Below are 26,478 nucleotides of genomic sequence, written 5' to 3'. Positions count from 1 at the left end.
GTGTGTGTGTATATGCATATTAGTGTTACCTGATTGCTCTTGCTGCAACGCCTCAGAGAGCTCCTGACTCTCTTGCTGTGGTTGGAGTTCACCTGTGCCAATAGATGCAGAGCTCCTCTGGTTTTCAGATGTTGTGTTTTCACTGCTTATCTCCTGTCAGCCAAGAAAAACACACGAGTTTCATTTTATACACAGCAGTTTGTTCATATGACTGTCTTCAGACGTGGTAGTATGAACTGACTACACAATGTAGTTATCATGTAAGCAGTAAATGTTCTAATTTTAATTTTAATTTGTAGCTGTAATAAGATCTACTCCATCAGGCTATCACAGGAAGAGCAACTCTTGAGTTCCAGATCGACAGCCTGACCTGGCATGTGTTGGCAGAGACCTGGGTTGGCACCTGGACATGGCTAGATTCTGGACTGAGACATGAGGAGGTGTCGAGGCTGAAGAGGGTGGCAAGTGCACCCTTGTTGGTCAAGGTGACAGTCCGTGAAATAGTTTGGCCAACCACATGCAAACCGAAGTCGACAAACTGGCTGTCAACCTCCAGCTAGAGAGAGGATACAATCACACACAGTAATTAGCATCAGCAGTGAAGAGCTGCCAGCCTGAGTACATAGTTTTACATACATTAACACGTACATGAATTGATTAAATAAGATTCAGGATATAATTAGACAGTTACGTGTAGACAGTCACACAACTAAAATCCATGTTACATATATTACCAAACAATAACATGCATACATGTATAGCAAGAAAAAAAAAAGTCCTTTCAAGACAGACTGAACGATATGAGGAGAGGCACAAAATTACATTGGTGGTCATTAGGACTGGACATAACTCACGTCACATTTCTTTATGGTGCATCGGACGGGCACAGAGAAAGGACCCACGGCTGATGCAAACTGGACTTCTCCTTCCAGGTCCTCGTTGATCTGGGATTACATGATGGGACAAGGTGTTGAGAAATTTGACCCAGATATAAAAGAATGGAATGACAGCAGGGAAATGGAGATAATGGGTGTGGATTTGGCTGATGAGAATGACTGAATGAATGGCCATTTTTCACATGGACACAAGTATGTTAAGTTTCTGAATTTGATTATCACCTTATGGAGTGTCACAGGAATGAGTCCATAAACACATAAATAAGTTTGCATTTTAAACTTTCTGTTTCCTTGTCTCAAAGTCAAAGGGTTGTCGATTATACGACTGAAATAAGGTCTCTGGTGAACACAAGCCCAAGATATTTTCTTGTTTTGTTCTACAACATAAAATGCAACAGTAACTACCCCACATTTGGATTATAAAGCATTTATGTATCCAACCACCTTAAAAAAATCCATCTTTACAGACCGACTTTAGTTTCAAACTATTCCCACTCTAACTATACAACTTGCAGATTGTAAATCAATTTATGGTGAAGTGTAGTATAGTGTAGTGTAGTAAAATGATAAATGGTGGTGACGTTGAAGTCATGCCATTTATAGCCTCACATTAGCTTTTTACTACTTTACAAAACTGGTGTTCATCTGTGAAGATTATCTTGCGGAATAAAACGTGTAAGTATCATAAACTTGTGTTTGCCACAGAGATTATTTTCAGCGATAACCCAAAATCCAATTAAAAAATCCCATGGACTTTTTGTCGAGGGGAACCAGGGCCATGATAACTTCCTGGTTAGCCTACAAAAATACGTCATCCCTGCAGCACTCTATATCTTATTTGTTCACTTGTCCTGGGGGGCTGCAGGGAATATTGCAGGCCTCTTATTTCATTTCAAAGACAGTGTGTTGAGTTAGAGCCAAGACAACAAAAAAAAATTGTACCACCACCACTTGACTGCACTGTGTCAAAAATCTTGAAAGGAATCTGTTAAAAGTAAATCATAATACAGCAGAATACTGATAGTTGCACAGAAATGCCTTTTTGTACTTACACAAAAAATCTGTACCAAGCTTTGTTAAAATTTAATAAAAATTATGTCTGGCCTGTAACATTCAGGAGACTCAAAACTGGTTAAAACCCCATAAAATGTTAGTAGATCTGAGACGACCGTCTATTAACTGTAACTGTGTAGATTTCTGAACGAGATGATGTTACTAACCATAGGCTGAAAAACAGCCTGCACCTCACAGGACATCCCAGCAGATAAAGAACCAGGAGGCTCAAAGCTGAAACACAAATCACAATGATTTATGAATATGAATATTAGTATTTGTATACAGTTTAAAATGCAATGCATCAAATGTGGAAAACAGAATGCTTTTGTTTTAATGTGGATATTACACAATTAAGTCAAAGGTAACATATCTCAGAGTAAAATATTACCCATATTTCTGATGAACAATACAATGTAAAACCAGTGTTTATTTTTGTGTCGATACAACAAGTAAGAGTCTTTTTATGGTCTCACACATATGTGCACAGAAATAACATAAAAACATTTTGGCTTTAAAGCAACACAGAATGTTCATGCCTCTGCAGTAGATGACATGTGCTATGCAATAAAATATCAGCAGCTTCTGTTAAATTCTGAAGTATGATGAATCTCCTGAGAGAGGAGTAGATAGGCGGGAAAAAGAGCGGAGGTCAAAAGTCAACCTGATGCTCAGTTTATATGGAACAAAGAAAATAAAGAGCTTTTGTTTCATATGAAAACACACAGAATTGTTAGAAACGATTCACAGTCAAATCTTATAATGTTGCACTATAAACCATATGAGAAGCCAAAAGATTATATCCAGACAAGAAAAGAAACATGAGCACTGTGAGGTTTTCAAGGCAACATGTGTATCTCACAGCACGTTTACACCAACCCTAACTCTGCCCCGAGGAGCTTGATAACTCGCCGCCCTTCCAGAGACACAAGCAGAGGGCCGATCGATATGAACATAGCAGGCAGCAAGCCAGAGACTCAGGGAGGATTCTCGAAATCCAATAGATAAACAGAAAGTTAAGAACATGCAACTATGTGCATAATTATGAAGCAGCCGCAGTCACAGAACATGGTGGATAGCAAACAACCTTGTTACGGGGTCTTGGTGATGGTCTTATCCTGTTATAAAGTTAAATAAACATGTAGATTATGAGATATCTTTAGTGCCAAGTTGATGTTTCGGCCTAAAGGTGGTACAAGACCAAAGCTGAGTATCCAAAATGGAAAGGGTTGATACTATTTTTTCTTGTTTCTTATGTCAGGGTTAGCTGTTAGCTAATGCTTCAGTTTTCCTTCAATTAATATACATTAATTAAAATCAACCCAAGAAATTGAAATGAATTTTTGCTAAGAAATCAAAATCACAAGAAATGTGAGTTACATTTTCAACAGCAACCGCTACATAAGGGTCCCAACAGACAATGTTGGTACTGTAGTTTGATTGGTCCAATGTGTGTGGTCATATATCACAACAGTTCCAACAGCCACATGTTGTCAACTGCTGAATTTTGCTGTTAGTCCCATCAGTAATCATTCAACAATCTGTATTTTACTCTACAGCTGTGGTTACATGGACAACATTCCTTAAATCTAATTACAGTTTTTCTGATGAGAGGTTCCTACTTAAAATGTCAACACAGTGGTTCAATAAGATGTGCAATTATATGCCCCAAAGCATTTAACCAAAATATTACTCTTGACTCTTGACAGGTGCAAAGTGGTTCCGCCCGCTGTGAAGTGTCTAATCTGACGCTAATATAACAGGAGAAGAAGAGTCATTTTTCCAACATCCTTTAGAAAATTCATTTCATTCATTCATTTGCTCCGTCTGTAAAAACAATTTTCAAGATGGATCCACATCGTGCCCTGGGAACAATATTTGCATTTCTGGTTCAGTAGATTCTGTCTTAGTTAATCTTTTCAAAGTATTGTTTCACCAACTTGTTGTTTTGAGCCTTTTTGACCCTTGAGGCTTTCAACACTTAAATCTTTTAAGATCTCAAGCAATAAAGTTTCCACAGACTGTCCCTCACAGAGGCAACATCACATAGTGTTAGCCCCACGTGAGGCAGACACGTGCAGAAACGATATCATTATTCCAATCAGACAGAAACAATAGGATTAAGCATTTGCTTGGTTATTAGGTGCTAATATTTTCCTATTGATCGCATTATAAAGGTTTACACCACCCCACTAGATCCGATTGAAAAATTCATTCAGATCAGGCTTGATTAGAACAGTCTGTTCTGATTGGGGTGGTAACAGGGATCATCTGATATCAACATTAGAAGGCTACACAGGGCTATGATGCGCTCCAGTCAGCAGCACACCACAGAAACTGACAGAGTCTACGAGCAATTGTTCATCAAACATTGGCATGGGAAATACCCCCAACAGAGGCATGCAGCCTGGACATTTTTTTTTCCTGAATTATGTCCAAAAGTCTCTTTTGAAAAATGGAAAATGATACATATTACCTGCAGTATCCTATTATTTATATAATTTCATATTTTCTTGCACAAAGAGAGAGGGAATTCAATTTTTTGTATCTAAGTATGTTACTACGTATATCAATCATAGCTGACAACAAGCATTGATACAATACTTTCAAACATAAACTAAAACATAATTAGCAATCAGTGCATACTATCACAAACACAGTGGCCAGTGGACCATTGTGTTTGGTTTGAGCCAGTTGTTTGAACTAGCTGGTCCAGCTGACGGATGTAGAGCTTGGAGCAGATCGGCTCACCACTGTGACCTGGAAGTGTATGAAAGGATTCCACCTGGTTTGGTGGTAATTATAAATGTCACACTGCACTTACATCAGATTTTTGTGTGTGTGTGTGTGTGTGTGTGTGTGTGTGTGTGTGTGGCTAATTTCCATCCTTATTTGTACCATCCTTCTTCCCTAGCTTTAAGACAGGTGGTATGAAACGACACGTGAAGAAAAATATAGAACAGTTCACTTGGGATTAAATGCTGAGTGAGGCAGTGTTTGAAAAAGCCTGCTCGAGCCCTATATAAAGTGCTGCAAATGAGGCCATACTGTATTATATATCCATGCAGGGAACTGTGACAGCTGAGACTGTGACTGTATAGTATTACCACGCCGTGTGTTACAGTATATATTCTTCCCGCTCACCACTGGCTTCTTCTACAGTAAATCAATACGCACTCTCAGTTCATTATTCAGTTCAACAGAGCTTAAACACCCTCAAACTTATCACCGCTTATGAAATCAATCAGAGAGGTATCAAAACTTTGACAATGTTCGGAATATTCTTTTAAAAATCTTGCTCTCGTACTTGTTCTCGTTCTCTTTACATCTGGCGGCTGTAACTTAACGCTTCTACGCTTTAGTATTAGGAAACATGACAACCATGACAAACCTTCGGATCGTTTCTTTCCAGTAGTTCTTTGGCATGTGACAATCGTGGTATTTGAGCTTCCACAACTCAAAACTGCTTGTTTTTAATCAGACAGAAACATGGGCCTACTGGAGGATATAAAGCCCACCTGCAGTTTTGAGTGAAATATTAATATCTCTGTGGACGTTTCATCTAACTAAAAAAAACAACAAGCACATCTAAGTGCAGCGTCGCTTTCAGTATTTGGAATAAACTGTCTTTTGACAGATAACAAGCACTTGAGAATATGATAAGGGCCTCATCAACTTTTCACAAACTCTCTAGGAATCATCAAAAGGCTGATATACAACTTTACTTTGAAGATGGGTCTAAAAGGATGAAACTTCACTCTCAGGTAAGATTTAATGGAGTTTACTCTGATCTCAGTTGGAGTTTGCATGCAAATCACACAGGCTGCCAAATCTGAGATCACACAGTTTTAAATATAGCAAGAGAGCTCTGCGGCTGCTCAATTCTAGAGAGTCCAAAACAGCTGTTAAGCTAACACTTCTGGGCTGGACTGAGTATGTACAGCTGCTGGATGGAGTGTGATGCAATTCTGGGAGAACATTCATAGTCCCCAGAGGATGAAACCAACTGACCCCTGCACTTTTCCAAAAGGTGCCACCATAAGGTTGATATGTATCTGTTTTGCATGAAATGTCTTAAAAACTATTGCATAGATTGCAATGAAATTTGGTGCAGACTTTCATGTTCCCCACAGGATGATCTTTGAGGTCCTCGGGGACTCCCTGACTTTTCATCTAGCGCCATCATCAGGTCAACATTTTTATGTGTTCAATACTTTGGTTTATGACTAAAATACCCACAAAGCTAGTGACATTCCCATCAGCCTCAGCTTTACTTTGTGGACGGTGCTACTTAACAACATTATCATGCAAATCACAAATCTAAGATGGTAAACATGGCTAAAAATACCTGCATGTTAACCTTGTAATTGTGAGCATATCAGTATGCTGATTTTTATGATTTTCCAACCCCTGCTGAAAAACCTGTTGTGTGTATTCTCTTCATGTCTCTTCAAGACCTGTAAACAAACTTAATTTATAGAATGTGTGGGTTTACCCTTTAATGCTGATGGGATCCGGGTAGGGTCCCATTATATCGCCCCAGGTCGTGGGTCTGTGTGCCGATATGTTTACCACCCAAGTGTATCTAAGTGGAGTCGCTATTAGCTCTGATTGGGTGTTGCTGCATCATAATCATCACAAGAGAAGAGAGAGGTTTGTAAGCGAGATGCAGAATGTGAGCGATGAAGTGTAGGAAAACTGATATGTGATGCAAATCTTTTTGACTGGCTCATTAATTGGTGGCTCATCATGCTGCTGCCAGTGTTGGTGCTCTCCCTATATTTGGATCTATTTTCTGTTTTGGTCGACTGAATTTTGGATTGGTTCTAATGATTCTTCTAATTTTAGTTGGACTTGAAGGTTCCTTTTAAACGTGTATGCTCCTTGAACAGTTTTGTCATAATGAACTTTCACAGACTTGTATCCAAAATGGAACAATGTACAGTATCTCAACCTAGCACAATTTAGACCAAATTCAACAAATCGGAAGTGTGATCACACCTTCAGATTATGTTAGCGTACCACTATTTCTACTACAGTTAGGCTTTATCTCACAACAGACCACAGAGAGGTGTCTTCCTCTCAGCCAGTCGTTTACAATACATCCCAGGAGGTGACACTAATTGCAAAAACACAGCTTCAATACAATGGCTTATCACCAAGTCTGGCAAGCCCGGGCTGTTGTGGTTTTTGTCCCAGTAGTGAAAAGATTGAGTAGAGCCCATTCTGGCACAAAAGCACAATTCGTTTACACTAGGCAAGAGGGGGTGTAGGGGAATAGGAAGACGTTTTTAGAAATTCAGGGGGCGTACAGGGAACCATGGGCTGGTGTGAAAAAGCCCAATGTGTTCCTGGTTCACGTTTCCCGCTCTCCTGCTGTGCTGGTGTCTTTAACTGCGGGAGCCGTCGTCACGACTGATCTTAATATTGTAAGTTTTAATGTATGAATAACCTCAATGTTTACACTAAACAGAGACTGTATAGTGGAAGGAGGGTGTATGACAGGTACAGCGGCAGAAAAGGGCAGAAACAGTTTTTAAATATGACGTTACCAGACTACAAAACTATATTATTCCTATATTATTTGGTCCATTATTCTGTTGCAGATACGCTGGTGTTTACAGTTACAATGGTTGGATATGTTCTGTTTACAGTACTTCTTGCTGGAAGATGTACCCAGCATAGGTCAATATAGTGCTGATGCAACAATGGGTTCATTTTTAAACCAGTGATTTTTGAAGAAAGGGCTATTCAAGACAAGAAATGTCTCTTTTGTTGCTAATTTTTAGCTTGATGAGTCATCCAAACATTGGTCACGACTAGTTCCAATATTGTGTGAATAATCAGTGGGAAGTCCTTACAGTAAACACAACAAACTTGAACAATAGACCTAGACTGTGTGATGGACACAATAAATTGGCAGAAATCAGGCGAACAGGACAGCATCAGCTGCCATTTTGATTAGTGGAAGACAACTACATTTACAGGGATTACGTAATATACGCTAAACAGTGGCCACTGTATTCACTGGCTATAACAGTATCGGAAAACAGCAAAATGAATTTGCTTTTATTTCCCAAGACTCACTTTAGTTAGCTGCTTTGGAGACCTCATCCCAAGTTGACCTCTCTGAAAATGAGTGGGATGGGACAGCGAGCAGGAAACAACAAACATGTCTCCTGGTGAGGTGCAAGCTGTTTATTTCTTGTTTTTCTTCTATCCTTAAGCCACTGAAATGCTCACCTGTGTGGGGCTAAAATGTGCAACAGAGACAGTATGTATAGAGAAGAGTCGTGAAGTCAGCAAACTGACTTGGTAATGTCAGTTGTACAACGGTATCTGTCCAAAATTTTCTAACATTAGCCATCATTATCCCTGATCCAGGGCTGCAACGTATCATGGTCCTGGATCATTGTAAGCCCGGATATTTGAGTCACTGAGCAGTTTATAACGTTTGTTACCATCAATGGATTGTATGCTTCATTCTAACTGACTTTAGGTTTGGCTTTTAAAGTGGAAACAAGAGAAAAAGGCATCAGGAAGTAAGGTAAAACAAAAAACACTGATTATTGGGATCAAAACAAATGTTTACGTTAGTTTAAATGATTGCATTTTATCCCTCACCAACTAGAGCACTGCTCAGCAGCAGAGTACTCAGCACTGCCACGGGTGACTGGATGCTGTTTTCCAATTTTACACCAAAAATTGCTTGTATATGCAAGTTTTTAAATGTGTGTGAACCTGCTAAAAAATAGGTGATTGACTCCTTTCCCACTGCCACAAGACAAGTTTACACTTTTTCTAGTGTGTCACCTCATCAACGGATCAACGAGGTGCGTGCCTGCAAGCTCCGAACTACCTGAAATTCAGCGTCATAGCGTTGCACCAGAAAAGGGCTGAAAATGAGCGTGTCTACTTGGGTGTCATAATGAAATGACGCCCAGTCAGAGCTGGAGCTGATAAACACCCGCGACTACTGCAGAGTCATTTGACCTCGGAATGAATACTAGTTGTAACCTTCCCACTGAAGTCTTCAGTATATATCTTCCGGCCATGGTGGCAGCACTGCTGATGAGCAGCACTTGAGTCATGAGTGTGAAAGAAATCCTGCACCATCTTTGATTTCACATGGTTTGTACTGACTTTAATGGAAAACTTTCTTTATCTTAGTCATTTGTATTTTTACTGCTTTGCTGCTGCCTGACATAATTTTCCCCTTCTTACAGGGCAGTATGAAGATATCATCTGGTCCAATAAGACATTTAATGAGCCACCATGTGACCTAATATCCAGGTTTATACCCTGATTATTATTGGATTGAGAAAAGATTAACTTTAAAGCTTGTGAATTTAACTTACATTTGTAAGAAAAACATGTTTTTTGGCATTAAGATACGTAGTTGCACCGTAAATACTTAATTCTTTAATTCATGCCAGTAAATAATAAGTAGAGTGACAAACAGGTGCAGTAAGGACCAAATAAGCTTGGTCATAAAAAAACAAAACTTTTTGTGTCAAGTTATATAGTACAAATGAATTTAATGTAGAAAACTAACAGCAGTAACTTTCAAAATATGTATAATCATGACCAATCTGTAGAGAGATTGAGAGTACTATTCAGTTGGGAAGTTGAGTGGGTATAATGTCCACTATACAGTATGTGTGCATTCATCCGTTTGGTAAGAGAGTGCATGTTTGCTACATGTGAGTTAAGACCAGAGGACTAGAAGGTGATATGTTCAGACAAGTGGTCCAGCACGAAAGGCTCAAGAACAGCATCAGTGGTTTCCGGCTGACCCTGCAGTCGCCTGCGAGACTCCTCACTCAGTCAGGCAGAAAGAAGAGAGACGAAGAATCCACATCAAGTGACGGGGGAGCTGATGGGAAAGTGATACACAGTGAGTGACCTGGAGAACAATGCATCTCTGCTCGGCCTGTGGGCTGCTGGCAGGCTGAGAGAGAGGAGATAGCAGAGACGTAGACTGACTCACTGAGCTGAGTCTCATAAGAGGAGCTGTGAGCGTGGTGATCCATATGTGGGAGGACAGGCTTTGCTTTCACGTCCACTCCGTCGTCTTTTCAAATGACAAGAAGTGGTTGTGTTAAATTCCGAAGTGCTGATACATGAGCAGACGTTTCCATGTGTTAACAGAAGCTGTTCAACATATAGTGACTTCACAGGAGCTTTAGTATTTGTTGTGTAAATACATCGAGCCCTGGTCTTATCACAATAACAGAATTCTGGCTTTGAACCAAAATGTTTGATATTTAAAACAATAATACTTTAACCAGTGGAAAAAAACATGAAGCTTTGCCACTTAACAGCGACTTCATTTTGTATCTTTTTTTGGGTGTCTCTTTTTTCTCTGTAAGATGAATATTTTAGTATTTTCCTCAGATGGGATTCAGTTGAGGTTCTGGTGGGCAGCTTGGTGCTCTGCTACAGTGTTTCCCCCCACAGAGACTGATCTGTCCCACTGTGAAACATAGAGCCAACCTGGAGTTTCTGGCTTCTTTCAAAGCTCTGGGAATACACAATCATACTCAGTATGGCATGTGGAATGGTGCATTATTTAATGATGGTAGATTGACAGTTTAAAGGGACAGTTCAACAATTTGGCAATTGTTGGTTGTGTTAGCTAAGCACAAGACTGGAGGCAGGGGTGACAGCATACCTCCTTTCAACTTAAATTGAATTTGGAGGGAGAAGTAGACGACACTATTTGATTTTCATCCTGCACTAATGATTTTTTTTTTTAGGTAAAAGTCCCCCTTATATCTATGAGTAGCCTATTAGAAGGCAACTCCACCAATTTTACACATCAAAGTCTGGAGGGTGTCTGTGTGTCGGGGGGTTTATCTGCCTATCTGCCTTAACTTGCTGGCTTAATTTAAAATTATGATATAATTTACACATGAATAGTTCAATTAAACATCAGTATTGAATGGTCTTCAAATTTTCTCTAAATATTGGCCCATACTTTAGGTATGGGCCCAATGGGCAGACTGTACACCTTGGTGCATGGCATCCGCTGGGGTTTGGCAGACTTATTTTCAGTTGCAAGGAGGCGATAAATGGGAGGAGTGATATTGTGGCCTGAGTGGAGGTGTTTCTGACACCCTAACTGTTTAGTTAAGGAGTGTTGTTTCTGCCCGTCTGTCATGAAGAGGGAGGAGGGACTTAACAGTTATTCTTGAATCCATTTTCATTCTGTTGATTAATGTGCCCACTGCAGCAGACACAAAACTCCTTCCCAATAAAGTATATTGAAAATAAGTTATTTTCCTGATTTTTCATTCGTTTAGGAAGTCATCAAACATTAATTACTTTGTGATTTAAGAATCCATGCATGAGGGGTTTGACTTGTTGGTATACTGTATGAATATGTATGTATATAGAAACTCTGTGTCTATGTAGAGTATATGTACATCACCATACTAACTTAATTTACTGTCCTAATTTTTTCTCTGATCTACTTCATTATCATGTTTATGGTTAGTATTAGTAACAGAAGTATTAGTTTGTTTTTTGTTGTTGTTGTTGGTGTTTAATTTTGTCTTTTTCCTTCACTTTAAAACTAAAAACAATATTGTAAGGATGCTATAAATATGAACATCATATGTAATTTAAAGTAAATGTATGTAATCTCACATCCTTACAGTAAGTATTTAAAAAATACACACACACCCGAATCTCTGACTGAAGTGTCAGCAGTAGAGTGGGATTCTGGGTAATGTAGGCACCAGTTTTGACACGGAAGAGGCATGCAATAACAGATCATCGTCATTGCTAGGGATACATGACATTGTTTTATATATATATATGTAAAGGGGTATTATTCAGCAGTATTAAGAATTCATGCTGTGAAACATATCAATTCAGAACTTCCAATTGCATCCTGTGGTCTTCCTTAACAGTTTTAATTTTGTGTTTGTTTAATTGCCTGTATCTGAGGTAAAGACAGATTTTTCACACTCAATATTACACAAACAGTAAGATCATTGATATGTGGATTTGACATGTGAGGTGTACGCTGTGGTAATAGTTCTTATATCTGCGTTGTGATCTGTGAGTGTAGAGTGTATATTGCCCATGTTTGTCATACTGCTGTTTCTTATGCTCATCTTGATTTCTGGCACACTATTTGTCCCACATGAACTACACCATGGCCACTTATGTCATCTGTCAACACACTCTGAGAATGTAGAAGTCTTACTTGATAGAGATGAAATCCTTCAGGTGGGTGGAGACTCCAAGAAGCTTGCAGTGGTTAGTGACGTAGCTGATGTTAGTCAGGACGATTTTCTTCTTATACATTTTTCCCACTTCGAAATCCTAAAACAGATCATTTATTGTAATGTCAGTCCGCTGTATTTAAATTACGTCAACAAAAGTTGAATAATCAAAAATCAACTATTAATTAGACTCATGTAGTTTTAAACAAATGCAGTTCGTTGGCTCAAAGACAAATGAATTCTTGTTTCTATAAAACCAGTAGTGTGGTACCTTGAAGATGATGATTTCTGGTTTACTGAGGAATGGAGGCCCTTTCAACTCTTTTCCATGAACCTTTTTAACAATCACGTTGAGCTTTCCACTGGCCATCGCAGGTTGGTCCTGCTTTACTTCTGTCTGCACCGACATAGCTTTTTCATCCTGAAGCTTCTGTAACCGTACAGGAAAGAAACAGCTAGTGAAGTCATTATAAATAATCACTGTGATAAACTGTACAATTGTAACATAACAAACTCAAAATGAATTGACATAAATATCCGTCCGTGTATAGAGCAGATCTAAAAGTGAGGCAGAAGTAGGAAATGTATAATTAACTTCCTGTCACAGATAGTTGATTTGTCATTTTCTCAGTTTTTCCCGTTTTGTTTGATTGACTCCTCAGAATATTGGTGTTATCAGCCAACATGGAAAAAATAAACTTCTAGACCGTAAAATGTCCCACTAGATACCATGAAAAAAAACATGAGGGATCTTTATCATAATGTGTTATACATTTAATATTTTATTTTATTTTTTTACATTTATTTTTTTTAGCTTTTAGGCTTTATTTGGATAGAACAGATGGAAAAAACAACAGGTGATGGGGAGAGAGAAGGGGATGACATGCAGCAAAGGGCTGCAGGTTGGAATCAAACCCCGGCCTCTGCTGAGGACTCAGCCTCTGTACACAAGGTGCATGCTCTACCACATGAGCTACCTGTACCAGGGCGCTCCAAACAAACACTTTTTTCCTAGCCAGTATCTTACTTGGAGAAAAATCTGCATGTTTTCATACAAATCCTTTTTCATCTAACAAAAGGAGCCAACATTCTCAAATGTTAAATGTTCTTTGTCTAAACTAAAGCAGCCATAGAAGAACTCAGAAAATGGTATCTACTCTTCAGTCGATAACAGCTATCATTACTTGATAACTGTACAACAGTAACAGTAACACAAAAAAACATTGAGGTTCAACAACAAGCTGATTCAGAATGAATGTGATGTAGTCAGATGGTGTGGAGTTACATGAGTGTAAAACTTTAAAAGTGTGAAATGTATCATCACGTGTCCCTGCTTCACCTTTTGTGGCTGCTCTATTTTTCTGTATTGTGAAGCATTTTCCATCATCCTTCTCCCCCTCATGAATCATCTGATTAGCTTTATTACATTGCTGTGCTCATCTAACGCAGTAGCCATTACCGTGTCGAGAAGTAGCCTTTGATGGGGGCCTGAGTCTGATCTGTATGTTAGGAGGAGAGATCACTTCCACTCGACTGGGTACTTGCTCAGAGCTCTGAGCTGTAGCACCACGCTCGCTCTGAGGCCTCAAAGGCACCAGCACAATGAGAAGTGATGCCTGTCGCCCCACGTTTCAAGTGTGTCGGGGGGCTGGATGAGGCCGAGCGCCAGCGCACCTCTATGACATTGAGCTGGAGACATTTCAGATTCACATTTAAGGAAAGTGAGAATTGGTGCTTTCACTGTGGTGCAACTTAATAACAATATGATGGAGTTTGATGCATAGTTATGTTGAGAGATATGAAAATAACAACACTAGCTTTGGCTTTTTCAAATGTTTATACTCAGACTGTATTAGAAAGGGCTAGATGCCTATAGGCACTTAGTGTATTGTAGGCTAATGTGCTGGGATTACCAACACATTCACACATAATACTTCTATTGTAAATAATTTGCTAAATCTCTGTGACCCTTTCACCCGACTCTAATTGGACATTTTGATCTGTTCTGATATGACCATGGTGATGATTATCTTTGTTACTGTATCATCGTCTTCATCACTGATATTAGTAGTTTGAGCTGAAGCAGTGATGAAGAGTTTTAATGGATGGATTAATGTAGTTCAGCAAGGGGTCATTTTGCAGGAATTGTTAATGTAGTAGCAGCCAGGGTTGGCTTGCTAGATATAGAGCTGCAGGCGAAGTTAAACCTCCAGCAAGTGATCGTATTATTTTCTATGGATCACAGGTTCTGAAGACAGATACTTGTGATGATGGCACTGGGGCGGTCCGCTCCCATTTGCCAGATCTGAGCCACAAGCACGCCATAGCATGGCCACATGGGAACCAAGAGTGAACCAAATAAACCAGAACTGGCCCAAATCTGGGCCATAGTTAAGATGTAAGATTGCTTGCACTCTTCCTGATTCCCTCAGCATTGTGACCTGATTTTTGACCTTCTGTGGCACATGGTTTCTTTTTTTCACTTACCAGTAATGAGCTACACATGAAGGTTGTTCCCCCTCCTGATCCTATCCCCACTAATGAAGGTGCCCTGACCAGCTGTGGTGCAGGAACGCGGATGGGATCCCTCACTGGCTTCCCATTTTGCAGTGTTGTGTTAGCTGGAACACACTAACAACTTTAAACAGCAACTGGGAGCTGAGCCTGTGTTTTGCACCTGTCCCTACCCACACAACCCAAACCTCAATTTTCAACCAGCCTGATTAAATTAGTAAACAAGAAATCTGTTGAATCAGCTTTGCTGCTTACACCATATCTGGTATGCAACTATTTCTAATCAATTAAATACTGTTTTTCAGTGTAATCATTTAATTAACGCGCCTCAGTTTGCAGGTGGGGAATTCAGCTGTTGAAAATGATGCAATAAGCACATCCACAGAAAAATGATGTGCCTGCTGTGAATGGGACATGATTTATGAGTGTTTTAATTTTAGCAGCTTGCAGGGATTTGCTTTTAGTTGGCAGTGGCTGTTTTTTTTCTGCACCTTGCTGTTCTGGTCCCAAAGCCCAGAGAACTCAGGCTCAGCCAGGCTTTCAGTAAGACTCTGGTGGCCCCCTTCCTGGTGCATGGTCTCCTCCAGGTCCTCAGCATCAGAGGAAGCTGATGATGAGCTGCTGCTGTCACTGACTTCTCTTAACTGCTGGATAAATGCACATACATATTGGGTCGTAACTGTTAAAGTGCACTTGATTTCTTTACAAGGTTATTTCTCAAATGGCATCTCAGATGTTATGAACCGCTCACTATTGTGGCTCTCTCCTCAGCTGCTGGTGGGGGGCTGGGATCCAGGTAGTGCAGGAGCTTCTCTCTTACCCTCCCCAGAGATGGGAAACTGTCAGTGGTTGAGGGTTTAGGCAGCACTGCCTGGTGTCTCTTTCTCCTATTTACCAGCTGTTCCTCCTCAAGGATTTTTGCAGCAATCTCCACTCTCTTTGACTTCTGCCTCTCCGCAAATTCCCTGAGAAGGGCAAATCAACAACACTGCATTATACTGAAATGCGGTCATGTATTTCTCAGCGCGCAGCGAGAGAAAACACCCACACACTGCTGCATGGAGTGGGAGTAGAGGACATGCATGTGGGAGAAGAGAGGAGAGGAAAGGAGAGGAGAGGACATACTCTTGTTTTCGTTTTATCTCCTCTCGTTGTTTCTGTTGGTACATATGCTTGATACTGTTGATGCCCTGGGCCTGCAGGGATTCTCTCAGTTGTCTCTGTTGCTGCTCTTTCTTCTGGGTGTTTGCTTTGGCTTTTCTTTGTTGGACCCGTAAGCTCTCCTAAAAAAACAGAAATCACACCAGATTAATGAGGCTATATTCCAGAGCTGATCATTTGAATCATTTGATGTACCTGTTGGGTGTTGAATCGGAAAATACAGCACTAAGTGTTATGATGATAGCATTGCAAGATCACGATGATGAGCGCATAAGTGCTTTCTGCAATAGCCTCCACAGTGCGGAGCTGAATTCACCATATTAAGGGATCCGAGGGGGTGTAGTAATGACAATAAAATGAAAATGTGGTTTCTGCTTAACATCTCTCCTCGCTAGGAGGAAAATTCGGTCAGAGTGGATGGTATAAGTACATTCATGTCCTAATGGCTTTCTACGATGATGATTTGCTTTGGCTTCCTAATGCAGCTGACCAAATGTTACAGTCTGGTTTGAATGCAAAATTGTACATTTTTGTACAATACAGTAATGTGCAATGCACACTTCACATGAACACAGACATTATTGCAATTTTAACAAGTCATGGGGAAGAGAAAACTGCGTATACAGTAATTTGAACACCCCTCGTCTCAACCTCCCCAATAGTTAGTTAGTTAGTCGCTAAAACTACAAAAGCCCCTCTCTAGAGCCAGTGTTTGGTTTGTTTGTTCTCGTTCTCCCTCTGTAGAGTAACCTATAGTGCTTTAAATACACTCACTCCCTCATATATTTCCAGCCACATTTCTCCATATATCTCATCACGTCCCTTACCTTCCCTAATGCCTTTGTCCACCACACTCAATGATATTTTCAAATTCAGACAGAAAACACATCTATTTTCTGTTCATCATGAGCTCTCCTGACTCACCCCACCCCTGTAGTCACATCAACACCATCCCCTGCGTATTTGTGTGTGTACTTTTACATGTAAAAATAGTTTTCTTTCTCTTTTTTTCTCTCTCTGCTGTTTTTACTGACTTACAAAGTGAGAGACTCTCTAGGTGATGTGGACTTTAAATAAACTGAAGTTGAAATTGAAAAGGTTCATTCTAAGGTAACGAAAACACGAGGATTCTTAGTTTCAGGTCAGATTATACACGAATGAAAACATAATAATACTCAGTTTCTGCCAATAGATCCCCCTAAATCCTATACACTGGACCTTTAAAGTTGTCGGGCCATGGACAATGTTACTTGAATGAAATCTTCAGTTTAGATACAGTTTTGTTGTGATTTTGGATGAGGTAGGTGGATATACTTGGGAAGAAGTGTTGATTTTGAGTGTCATACACAACTCGTCAAATACAGACAAAGGGGTCGGCCATCATTAAAAGGTTAAAATCAGAAAATAATATTCAGTTTCAGTCAAACATACGTTTAACTATACAGTTACATGAGTGCATGTTTTGTTTATATACCTCAGAATGTACTTACATTGTCATTTTAGCACAAAGCAAATGAGGCATGTCTTTAAAGCTTTATAAGCATATAATGTAACTCTAAATGTGGTTTGTACTTAAAATGTTGTTCACTTATGCACTTAGGAATGATCTTATGTTGCACTGTAGACATGGTAGCTATAGAAAGTGTTAATAATACATAGCACTACAGCCTGCGTATCTCATCACTGCTAAAACAACTACCATAATGCTTCAGGATCAGTATGGGAGGGTGCCGTTGCTTACTTGGGTGGCTGCTATGTTTGATTTCAGGGACTTGACAGCCTGTATCCTCTTTTCCAGTAACTCTCTGTTCTGCTGCTCCTTCTCAGCCTCTTGCTCGTGCATCCTGAATGAAACGAGGACAATCACAAAGCATGTGAACACTCGCATACAGCACAGAGAGAAAGGAAAATCTGCAATTACTATTTTGGATTGAAACTTACAGGAGCTGAGCAACACTGAAGTTAATTATAACTCAAAGCATTGCTTTATTCTCTATAACCACACGTTCTATTTCATTTATAAAAACTTCTACCTATCATTCAATTTAAATAAACAGATACAAATCTTACTATAACATCACAGATTTTAACATAAACACATGACCTTTTTGGAGAAACAAAACACATCAGGAATGGCGAGCAGATAAAGAAATCAGACAGTAGCAGAAAAAAACAAAACAGATGAGAATAATTAATTCAAAAAATCTAATTGAAAAATTAAAATAGAAGGAAATCAACAACCTTGGCAGTTAAACCCTGCAGATCGTCCACCATCTAAAGGAAAGACTAGATGTATGTCATCCTCTGATTGGCTGATAGTTTTGGCTTTTACACAACAATAACTTCTTTGAATACCTCAATCAAAGGTAAAATGGTGCTCAGTGGCACAGAGGAATGAACTACAGTACACCAAGCTTTAGCTCCTCAGGGAATACTTATTAGTAGGACCACTTCCTTGTTGGTTTTCGGCTTTTTAAGGTTCAACATATTAGATTTTGAACATTAATACAACAGCAAACAACTATTTGTTATATTAAGCTATAGTGGAGTAATGGCTTCTCACTTCCCAAGTCACAAAAGCAACTGAATGTGAACATAATGTTACACGTAAGGGTAGGCATGATACCGATATTATGAATTTGTTTTGCAAATGTTGAAATCGTTAGATGTCGTTGAATGTTGTATATGGCTATATGCCTTTAATGTCTCTTTGATGATAAGAAAAGACATAAAAAATTAACAGCCTTGTCCTTTTATCCTAACCTTTTGGGTGGACCTATGGTGCGATATTGTATTTCCGAAACACTTGGCAACAAAGACACATGTTTTAGGGAGACCTGTCAAAGTCACATAAGCCCACTGTCACCCTTGACTCGAATAGACAAGTAAAAAACCTGAATTTACTGTACAGTACATTGTTCTTCATAGTTAGCATTTTTTGACTAATATCATGACGAATCACTTTTGATCAGATCTGATCTGCGATTTCAGCTCAAACTTCTCAAAGGTGTTGTCTGGCATACTTGTCATATATTTGCTAATATGAGCTTGTAGTCTAAGCCGTTTTCTGTCTTTATTGGCTTAACATCTGATTACCTTTTAGTGGTCTCTTTTAAGTGCTTGGCAGCCATCCTGCGGTTCGCCTGGCTCGCTTCAATGTTCTTCTGACGTTCATTCACCTCTTTCATCAGCATGGCTGCCTGTTTACTATCAGAACAAAAAATCACTTATACACACAATGTATCAGTCTTTCATGGCTATTCAGGGTTCATATAACTGGTTCCTCAGACAGGCTTCGCACACAAACAATCAAGAAAAACATTTTTTTTTTATTTTACAGGACAAAAAATACTCACAAGGGAGTTATGTTGCACTGACAAATAATTCACTATCTGTCACTATGTGCATTTAAGTGGTATTTCTCCTAAACATGATGTTACATTTTCTACTTACAATTAGATCAATAATTCTCATATTTGTAAGCATCACAGAGGAGTACCACACACAGAAGAACAAGGCAGCATGAATGGAAAAGATGCTTGTTTTCCCTACTCCCTGAGACGCTGCATCTTGAGCTGCAGGTTCTGGCTGGCTTTCCTCTCCTGCTGAATCCTTGTCGCTGCCTTCTGCGCCTTCATGAGCTGGAAGACCCGCTCCTCCCCCTGCACCTCCTGCCGGAGCGAAGAGAGCCTGCCAAGCTCCACCGCCACCTCACTCAACTCCAGTCTGAGGGACAAAGATGTAGAATGAGATGGACGTAAACAGAAGATAGAGTTGAAGGTGCTGACTGATGGTGTTTATTATCTACTGTAGCAGAGGTAATATGGGGCTTTGAAACACAATTCAGAAATAATTATGCTCTAAAGGGGCATTATGTAGTGTTGGAGAAAAAAATAAAACTCAGAATTTTAATATTTACAATATTAATGAGGTGAAACAGTAAAATTAAAACAGTATGAAACTGTGTTGTCCTTTAAGGTCAGTTTGTTTAGTGAGTTATTCAGTCACAAAATCAAAGACAGTTTATTTATTTAGTTTGTTTAGGCATAAAAAAAAATCAGTCAATGAAGATCTTTCTCTTCTGATGAAAATTCTTTCCCCAAAACTACATAGTGCACCTTTAAATCATTATTAGGAACAGATCAGTCGACTGGTCTTAGAGACAAACATTTAATGGGTGTCGTAAAAGCCCACCAAACAGCATTCAGACCATTAAAAGACAACATTTTCCTCTCAAAAAACATTCAGTCCCTTACAGCAGAATGAGTCAGGATTCCTTATAGGTTTAACAAAACAAGCAAACTGCCCCAGACCACACTGGAATGATTTTGTAACCGAAGTCCAACATTTACAAAAGCAAAGTTCTTCTTGCATATCAAACTCTTGGGATATTAGCATGCCATAATTGCTTGCTTGGCAGCAAAAGCCTTCCAGCAAAGACGACTGTTTACAGCATATATTACTGCGATGCATAACTAAAAAGAGCACTGTGCAAGAAAAAAACACGAGGGGCTGCACTGATGTGGGCGGGTTGTTGAGATGCTGAAATACAACCAGTTTGAGAAGTGGATCCATTGGTTTTAAAGTTTATCAGGTGGCTGAACACTGCACAGCGACTTGTACTACTATTAAGCAGGATGAGGCTAATTGGCAAATACTTTGTTTCTGGATGATGTCACATTGTGTTGCGGCAAAAGTTTGGGCAAATTAGCTTTTGTGCCGTCTGCGTTTGTGTCAATACAGTATTCCCATTAAAATAAATGAGGGGGCTGCGTTTTTCCCACAGTACTAATGGCTGTCAGAACAAGACCGTGCTGAGTGTCAAACCGTTTTCCTCTCTGACTCACTCTTGTTGCTTCAGATCAGTGTTGATGTGGCCCTCCAGCTCCTCCTCACTCTGCATCCTTTGACACAGAAGCTTATGCTGGGATCGCAAACGAAACACCGCCACACTGCAGAGGAAGATAAACACAGATTCACAGGGCTTGGACAAAACGGAAACGGCTCATATACCAGTCAGTGTTTGTTACTTTTCGAGCTCACCTGTTTTCTGCTGCTTTCTGTCGCTCGATCTCGTTCTCTAAGTCATCCCTCTGCTCCACCAAACTCTCAATGTTCTGATGACAGAGTTTAAGTTCTTCTCTGGAAACAAGAAACATAAGATAACAGAGACAAGTTCAAGTGTTGACATAGAGAAACATCCCAGATAAAAGCCAATAAGCAGGAACATTTTCAGGATTGTTAAAGTGCAACATTTTCAGAGCATCAGGCTAATAGATTTTCTTGTACCTACAACAACAAAGGGAAGGTAATTATGTCAGCTTACAAGGTAATCTATTGAAGATACTGAAAGGCTGAGAGTGGACACACATTTCAACAGTTTTAATCGCCCAATGTTCTTTCTGCAGTGAAATGGTGTGCAACACAGCAATCTGTGACCGAGGGAAAAGACTGTCATAAAAAATAAAAAATCACGGCACATGCTACAGTAAAAGCTGCAGGTTGGTTAAAAGCCATGTGTGCTTGGGTCCCATTAAACTCATGTTTGATCAGAGTGCAGTACCACCCCATCCTGACCTTTGATGTTTTGTGCTAAAGGGAAATGGAAGCCATTTTCCCCAGGGGGGCTGCATCACAGGTCATCAGGTGCTTAATGGCTCGCAGTGCAGACAAATAAAAAGGAGGAAGAAAAGTGAGAATAGAGGACATTATGGGAAATGTTCTCTCTTCAGCTGAAATGATTTTCCTGCAAATTGCTGAATCAATTGGTACAGAAATGATTGGCCAAGTGTGAAGAGGCCAAGAGGGGGAAGACCTGAGAAAGTGGAATAACACTATAACGGAAATGATTGTGGGATGTATTTTTCTTTACCAATGCAACAACCTATGGCAAAAAAACACTTGAGTTTTTGTATTCCTACTAAAAAAAAAAGAAACAAATAATTTAACTTTATGTGTACAGGTTTCAAACGAGTCTAGAAAGGCAAAAGGATCGCTGTCCAGGTTAAGGAGCTACTGTGGCTCTAGAGGTCTGTTGGTTGCCAGATCCAGACCTGGCTTTCAGCACGTCATGCTCCTTCTGTCGGTGAAAGCAGTCCAGCTGGTCCAGGTTTCGTCTCAGCTTGAACATCCGTGCTGTCGCGGCATAACTCCTTTTCTCACCGTTGTCGGCCACAACGGAAGGGTTACCATCACCATCACCATCACCATCATCGTCGTCCTCTCTTTGTGCAAAGCAAATTGGCATTTTTAGAAAGCTTGCATGTTTAATGCAAAATTCAAACTATTGAATATGTACGTACATAGAATTATTCCACTATAATGCCTGGAGGTGTTTGCACTGAGGCTTAACGATGTAGAAAGCCTGAGTAATTAATTTTAGCTTTGTTATTTTCTATTAAAATATCATACTGAGTATCGCATTGAGTCACAGTGACTTTGTGGTTCCAAATAGTAAGTGGGAGATAACAGGATTAGGGATTAATACACGGGCATATGTATTTTATTGTCTAATATTATATGATTCACAGTAAACCAAGAAACACCCACTCATACAAATCCTCTAGCCACGCCAAATCAGGGGGAAGGGCTGGCTCATCATCGCTAAAGGTCTCCTGGCCTGGACCATCTCCTGAAATATATACAATACAACCATTAAGTGAGGATAACACAGTCTTTTCAAACAACCAAGATAAAATAGACGTTATATATTTGTGTAGTTATGAATTAAAGAGAAGAAGTAGCAGTAGCTACAGTCTGCTTGTCACTCACCCTCACTGTCCTCCTCAGTGCTGAGGTGGACACCCAGCTGTCCACAGCTGTCTGACGCCACATCAAATGGACTTTCCCTGTCTTCGACGTCCATTTTTACCTTATTAAAAACACAGGCGCATATTATTAAACAAACCTATAGGTTGCACGCAATGTAAGATGAATAGTTCAAAGCCACAGACATACATTGACATATGTAAACGGTAGCACTTGTCACAGTTGCGGAAATAGGCGCTGGTCTCGAAATTTCATTTTAAAATGTTGTTTGGTGAATTCTTTGTACTCCGATACGAAGAGTGGCTCTGAGGGAATAGCAGAAAATCATTAGCCATATATGTTTTAAGTCTGTAACATTGCCAGTGTGTACGGCAATATTCAATAAGCAGCCAACTGAATGGAATTTGGCGTGTCGTTAAAATGGGCTAGCTTGGAAAACTACACAGCTTCACAACTAATGCACATTAAACGCTGAACATAGGCTGTATCATGTTTGAAGTTCATACATGAATACATTTAGCAACCATTAAGCCGTTACCTCGCTTGGCTAGGCTGTGCTTCTCCTGACACGATATCTTCTCAAAGATACTTCTCCTCACTGCAGAAGTTACTCCGCCATGTTTGTTAGTGTTGCCAAGGAGACGGGACGCAGGGGGCGGGCCCCCAATACGTCTGTCAACTGAAAGCACGTGCTGGTGATAACATGAAATGGCCCATAATGGCGTATACCTCTTATCGTTATGACACAGGTGTGCCAAACCTCATCACCCGAGAAGACGTTTAAACAAGTGAATGGCAGGCAGAGTGCTTGGATTCAGTGTTAAATCAGGGAAGTCAATTAAAAGCAATTTCTGGTATTGAATTAATGACTCAGACACTTGAAACGCACACAATCAGGGATCCTTTGTGACTAACTGTTGTCAGTCTAATTTCCCCAAACTAACACTGGTTTATTTCTTTGGACTGATATCAGTCAAGCTACACTCAGCAGAAACATCTCAGCTCCTTCAGAGAGAATGATAAATCTGTGAGTTATGCAAAATCTTTTGTCAAGCATGCAAGATACAGTATGTCCCTATCTGATTTACACCGGGAAAGTACATTAATTTATACTTGATCAGTATTGCACTGGCACGGAGGGCTTTTTACTGGGAAGATTCTCTTTTATCTGACATCATAAAGCTTTCAATTCATTGTGCTGCTGAAGAAGAATTCAGATGAGGAGTGTGCGTCTTACTGTAGAACATATTGAAATCTTGTGATACAGGAATATTTTGTATTGCCATGGGAGACTGAATAAATAAATAGTACTGTATGAGTGTGTAATGTAGGATATGGGGCAAGTTTTGTCTGAGAGATGAAGGCAGAGCAAAATAACTGCGGGAAACAAAGACTGGCTGACAAAGAGTGGATCAACAGGAGGAAAACAGAGCGAGCAGAGAGAGATGGAGAAGGAGAATACATGAGGGTGAGGGGAATAAAGGGAATACCAAATGGTTTGTGTTTGAGAGACACAGAGAATACAATAACATGCAGTGCACTGCAACGTGCACTGTAGCCCGGTGTCTTCACATCAAAAGAATTTTTAGTGAGAATCCAAGTGGAAGGTCCGGGGGGAGAGACAGTGGTTTGAATCGACAGCCGCTGACTCCAGGACAGTCCCTGCTCCCCAGGGTGAGGCAGCAGAAACCAGGGCAGGTGCAACTATGCACTTCTCCCTACAGTACAGGATTCAGGTTATGTTTAATGAGGGTAAAAAATAAAAGTCTGCACATTTTGGCAAGATGGAGGATACATTTATGATATTATAGACGAATAATAATGTTTCTATTCTTATTTCTTTAATTTCGATTTTTCTATAATATATAATCAATCCTATTCTGGATGAGACCTGTTTTGTAACTTTTCCTTGTTTTGTTTTTGCTTTATAATCTATTTTAAGATATTCTAAAGCTTCTTGCATCTGGTGATCTTATAAAACTTCATGTGTTTTTTACAGTGGGTAGACAAAATCATGTGAACACCCAGATGCTCCTGAACATAATAGTAAGGTGAATGTACTTAAAGGGTAACTCCGTCAATTTCACCCATTGAAGTGTGTACCAAGGTCTTGGGGAGTACTGCTGTATATGTGTAAGTAGTATGCAGCCTTTTGTGGCTCCAGAGGAAGCTGTATGTAAAGAGATGAATTGCCTCCAGTGATGTCACTTAGTGACTAGGTTGCATTGTGGGTAATGTAGGCATCAGGTTTTGCAAAGCAGTCCACTGTTGGACTCATTATGGACAGTGAACATGAACTCTTGAACAATGACTGAACAAAACTGATACAGCATAAGAGATATTGCCTTTTTTCCCCCAAGACATTCTTTTTCCTTTTTCAAAACCCAGTGCCTACATTACCCACAATGCAACTTAGCCACAGAGTGACTTCACTGGAGGTAATATATCTGTTTATATGCAGCTACTTTAAAGACACAAAAGGCTTTATACTACATTTTCACATATACAGCAGTACTCCCCAAGACTTGTAAACACTTTAATTGGAGTGGAGCGACCTTTAGTCATCTGACAAGCAAACTTTGAGATATTTTAAATGTTTCCAAGCTACACGAGACAACTGACAGAAAATCATCTGAAGTATTAGCAAGTTCAAAATGATGTATAAGCAACACTGACTAACTGGCATTTAGGTTTTTGCATAGTTTACTCCTTAAAGGTAAATTGTGTAGTTTGGGTAAAGAAATTTGAACTCAGAACGTTTATACTTATAATATTAATAAGATAATAATAATACAAATTCAGAAATATTTATTAGATATATTTCCATTATAAACAAGCCGCCCACAGAGGGGAATTAGGTCTGTTTGAAACTGGGAAGATGGCCGATCCTGCAAACATAGACAGAGTAAAACAGTATGAAATTGGACAGTTTGTTTATTCCACTCATTCAGTCATGAAAATCAATCATGACTGATGATTTTCTTCCCCTTTTCTTCTCTTAAAAACTACGTAGTGCACCTTTATTTTAGTCACTGTAATTTTTGTTATGCCTGCAGTGTGGAGATGACTGCATCAATTATGACAACTCTTTTTTTAAATGTGTCTCTCCCCACATTTTCTAATAGAAGTGTCATATCTACTAGTCTTATTATACTGTGAATGTTTTTAATACATGGATTTAAATATTGTGTCCGTGCTGTTCTTACAGATTTTATGTATCTGGTATCTGGTTATTGGTATGTTTCTGTGTGTGGTGCTTAATTATGACAGCATTCACAGTTCTGCTTTGCTTAATGGGATTGTGTGTTTTTTTTCAATGCTTTCATTTGACGGTTGAAAGTAGAGAGATGACAGGAGAGGAGGGGACTGAGAGAGAGATGCAGGATGACGTATAACAAATGTCCTCATATTCTTGAATATAACAGTCAATATTCAGCTTATTGTACTTGAATATGATATTTTATTTAATGTTTAATTATTTAATCATAATTTGATCATAATTCATCTTTAGTTCATAGTTATTTCACTCTTAACAAACTATGAAACATGTTATAAACCATTTATCAAGCTATTGTAAAGGTTTATACATCAACATCAGTTGCAACATTATGGAGGCCAAGGAGCAGTGACCACAGTTCGAGCCTATGTTTCAACATTTGTAAGTGTGACACCACTGGATATTTTCAAGTAGTATTTGTAACGGGTAAAACAGGTATTTTAATTCAACACAAGTCTCTTGGAAAGAGAGAAAAACAGAAAATGGAGCCTATAGAATGGTTATTATAAAGTGTTTCCCACGCTCCTTTATTATGGGGAAGGTCTCAAGGACCTTTGGGTGGCCATTGGGTCCC

The 26,478-nt window shown here is 39.5% G+C and overlaps 1 protein-coding gene across 7 annotated transcripts in view; it reads right to left on the bottom strand.

Moving 5' to 3' along the window:
- The window catches only part of cfap74 (cilia and flagella associated protein 74), a 64,152-nt gene extending 40,879 nt beyond the window's left edge, over positions 1 to 23,273 (bottom strand). For 2 of the 7 annotated variants that reach the window (XM_084366233.1, XM_084366237.1), the window contains exons 1-18: positions 23,166 to 23,273; positions 22,631 to 22,730; positions 22,409 to 22,490; positions 21,913 to 22,083; positions 20,903 to 21,001; positions 20,707 to 20,811; positions 19,412 to 19,585; positions 18,956 to 19,066; positions 17,601 to 17,703; positions 15,824 to 15,981; positions 15,450 to 15,663; positions 15,190 to 15,345; positions 12,456 to 12,614; positions 12,166 to 12,284; positions 2,117 to 2,183; positions 855 to 944; positions 371 to 556; positions 30 to 153 (exon numbers count right to left, since the gene is read on the bottom strand). In XM_084366233.1, the coding sequence (XP_084222359.1) occupies positions 30 to 153; positions 371 to 556; positions 855 to 944; positions 2,117 to 2,183; positions 12,166 to 12,284; positions 12,456 to 12,614; positions 15,190 to 15,345; positions 15,450 to 15,663; positions 15,824 to 15,981; positions 17,601 to 17,703; positions 18,956 to 19,066; positions 19,412 to 19,585; positions 20,707 to 20,811; positions 20,903 to 21,001; positions 21,913 to 22,083; positions 22,409 to 22,490; positions 22,631 to 22,724 (2,212 nt within the window). In that variant the 5' untranslated portion in view covers positions 22,725 to 22,730; positions 23,166 to 23,273. Of the gene's footprint in view, positions 1 to 29; positions 154 to 370; positions 557 to 854; positions 945 to 2,116; positions 2,184 to 12,165; positions 12,285 to 12,455; positions 12,615 to 15,189; positions 15,346 to 15,449; positions 15,664 to 15,823; positions 15,982 to 17,600; positions 17,704 to 18,955; positions 19,067 to 19,411; positions 19,586 to 20,706; positions 20,812 to 20,902; positions 21,002 to 21,436; positions 21,856 to 21,912; positions 22,084 to 22,408; positions 22,491 to 22,630; positions 22,731 to 22,816; positions 22,933 to 23,165 lie in introns of those variants that run through there. The other 5 variants (XM_084366231.1, XM_084366235.1, XM_084366232.1 and 2 more) reach the window with 4 other exon arrangements.
- Between the last annotated feature and the right edge of the window lie 3,205 nt (positions 23,274 to 26,478).

Source organism: Pagrus pagrus (genome assembly GCF_965226575.1).
Source record: "Pagrus pagrus genome assembly, chromosome: 11".
Lineage (NCBI taxonomy): Eukaryota > Metazoa > Chordata > Actinopteri > Spariformes > Sparidae > Pagrus > Pagrus pagrus.
Note: the sequence above shows the minus strand (reverse complement) of the source record. Positions and strands in the feature narration are given on the sequence as shown.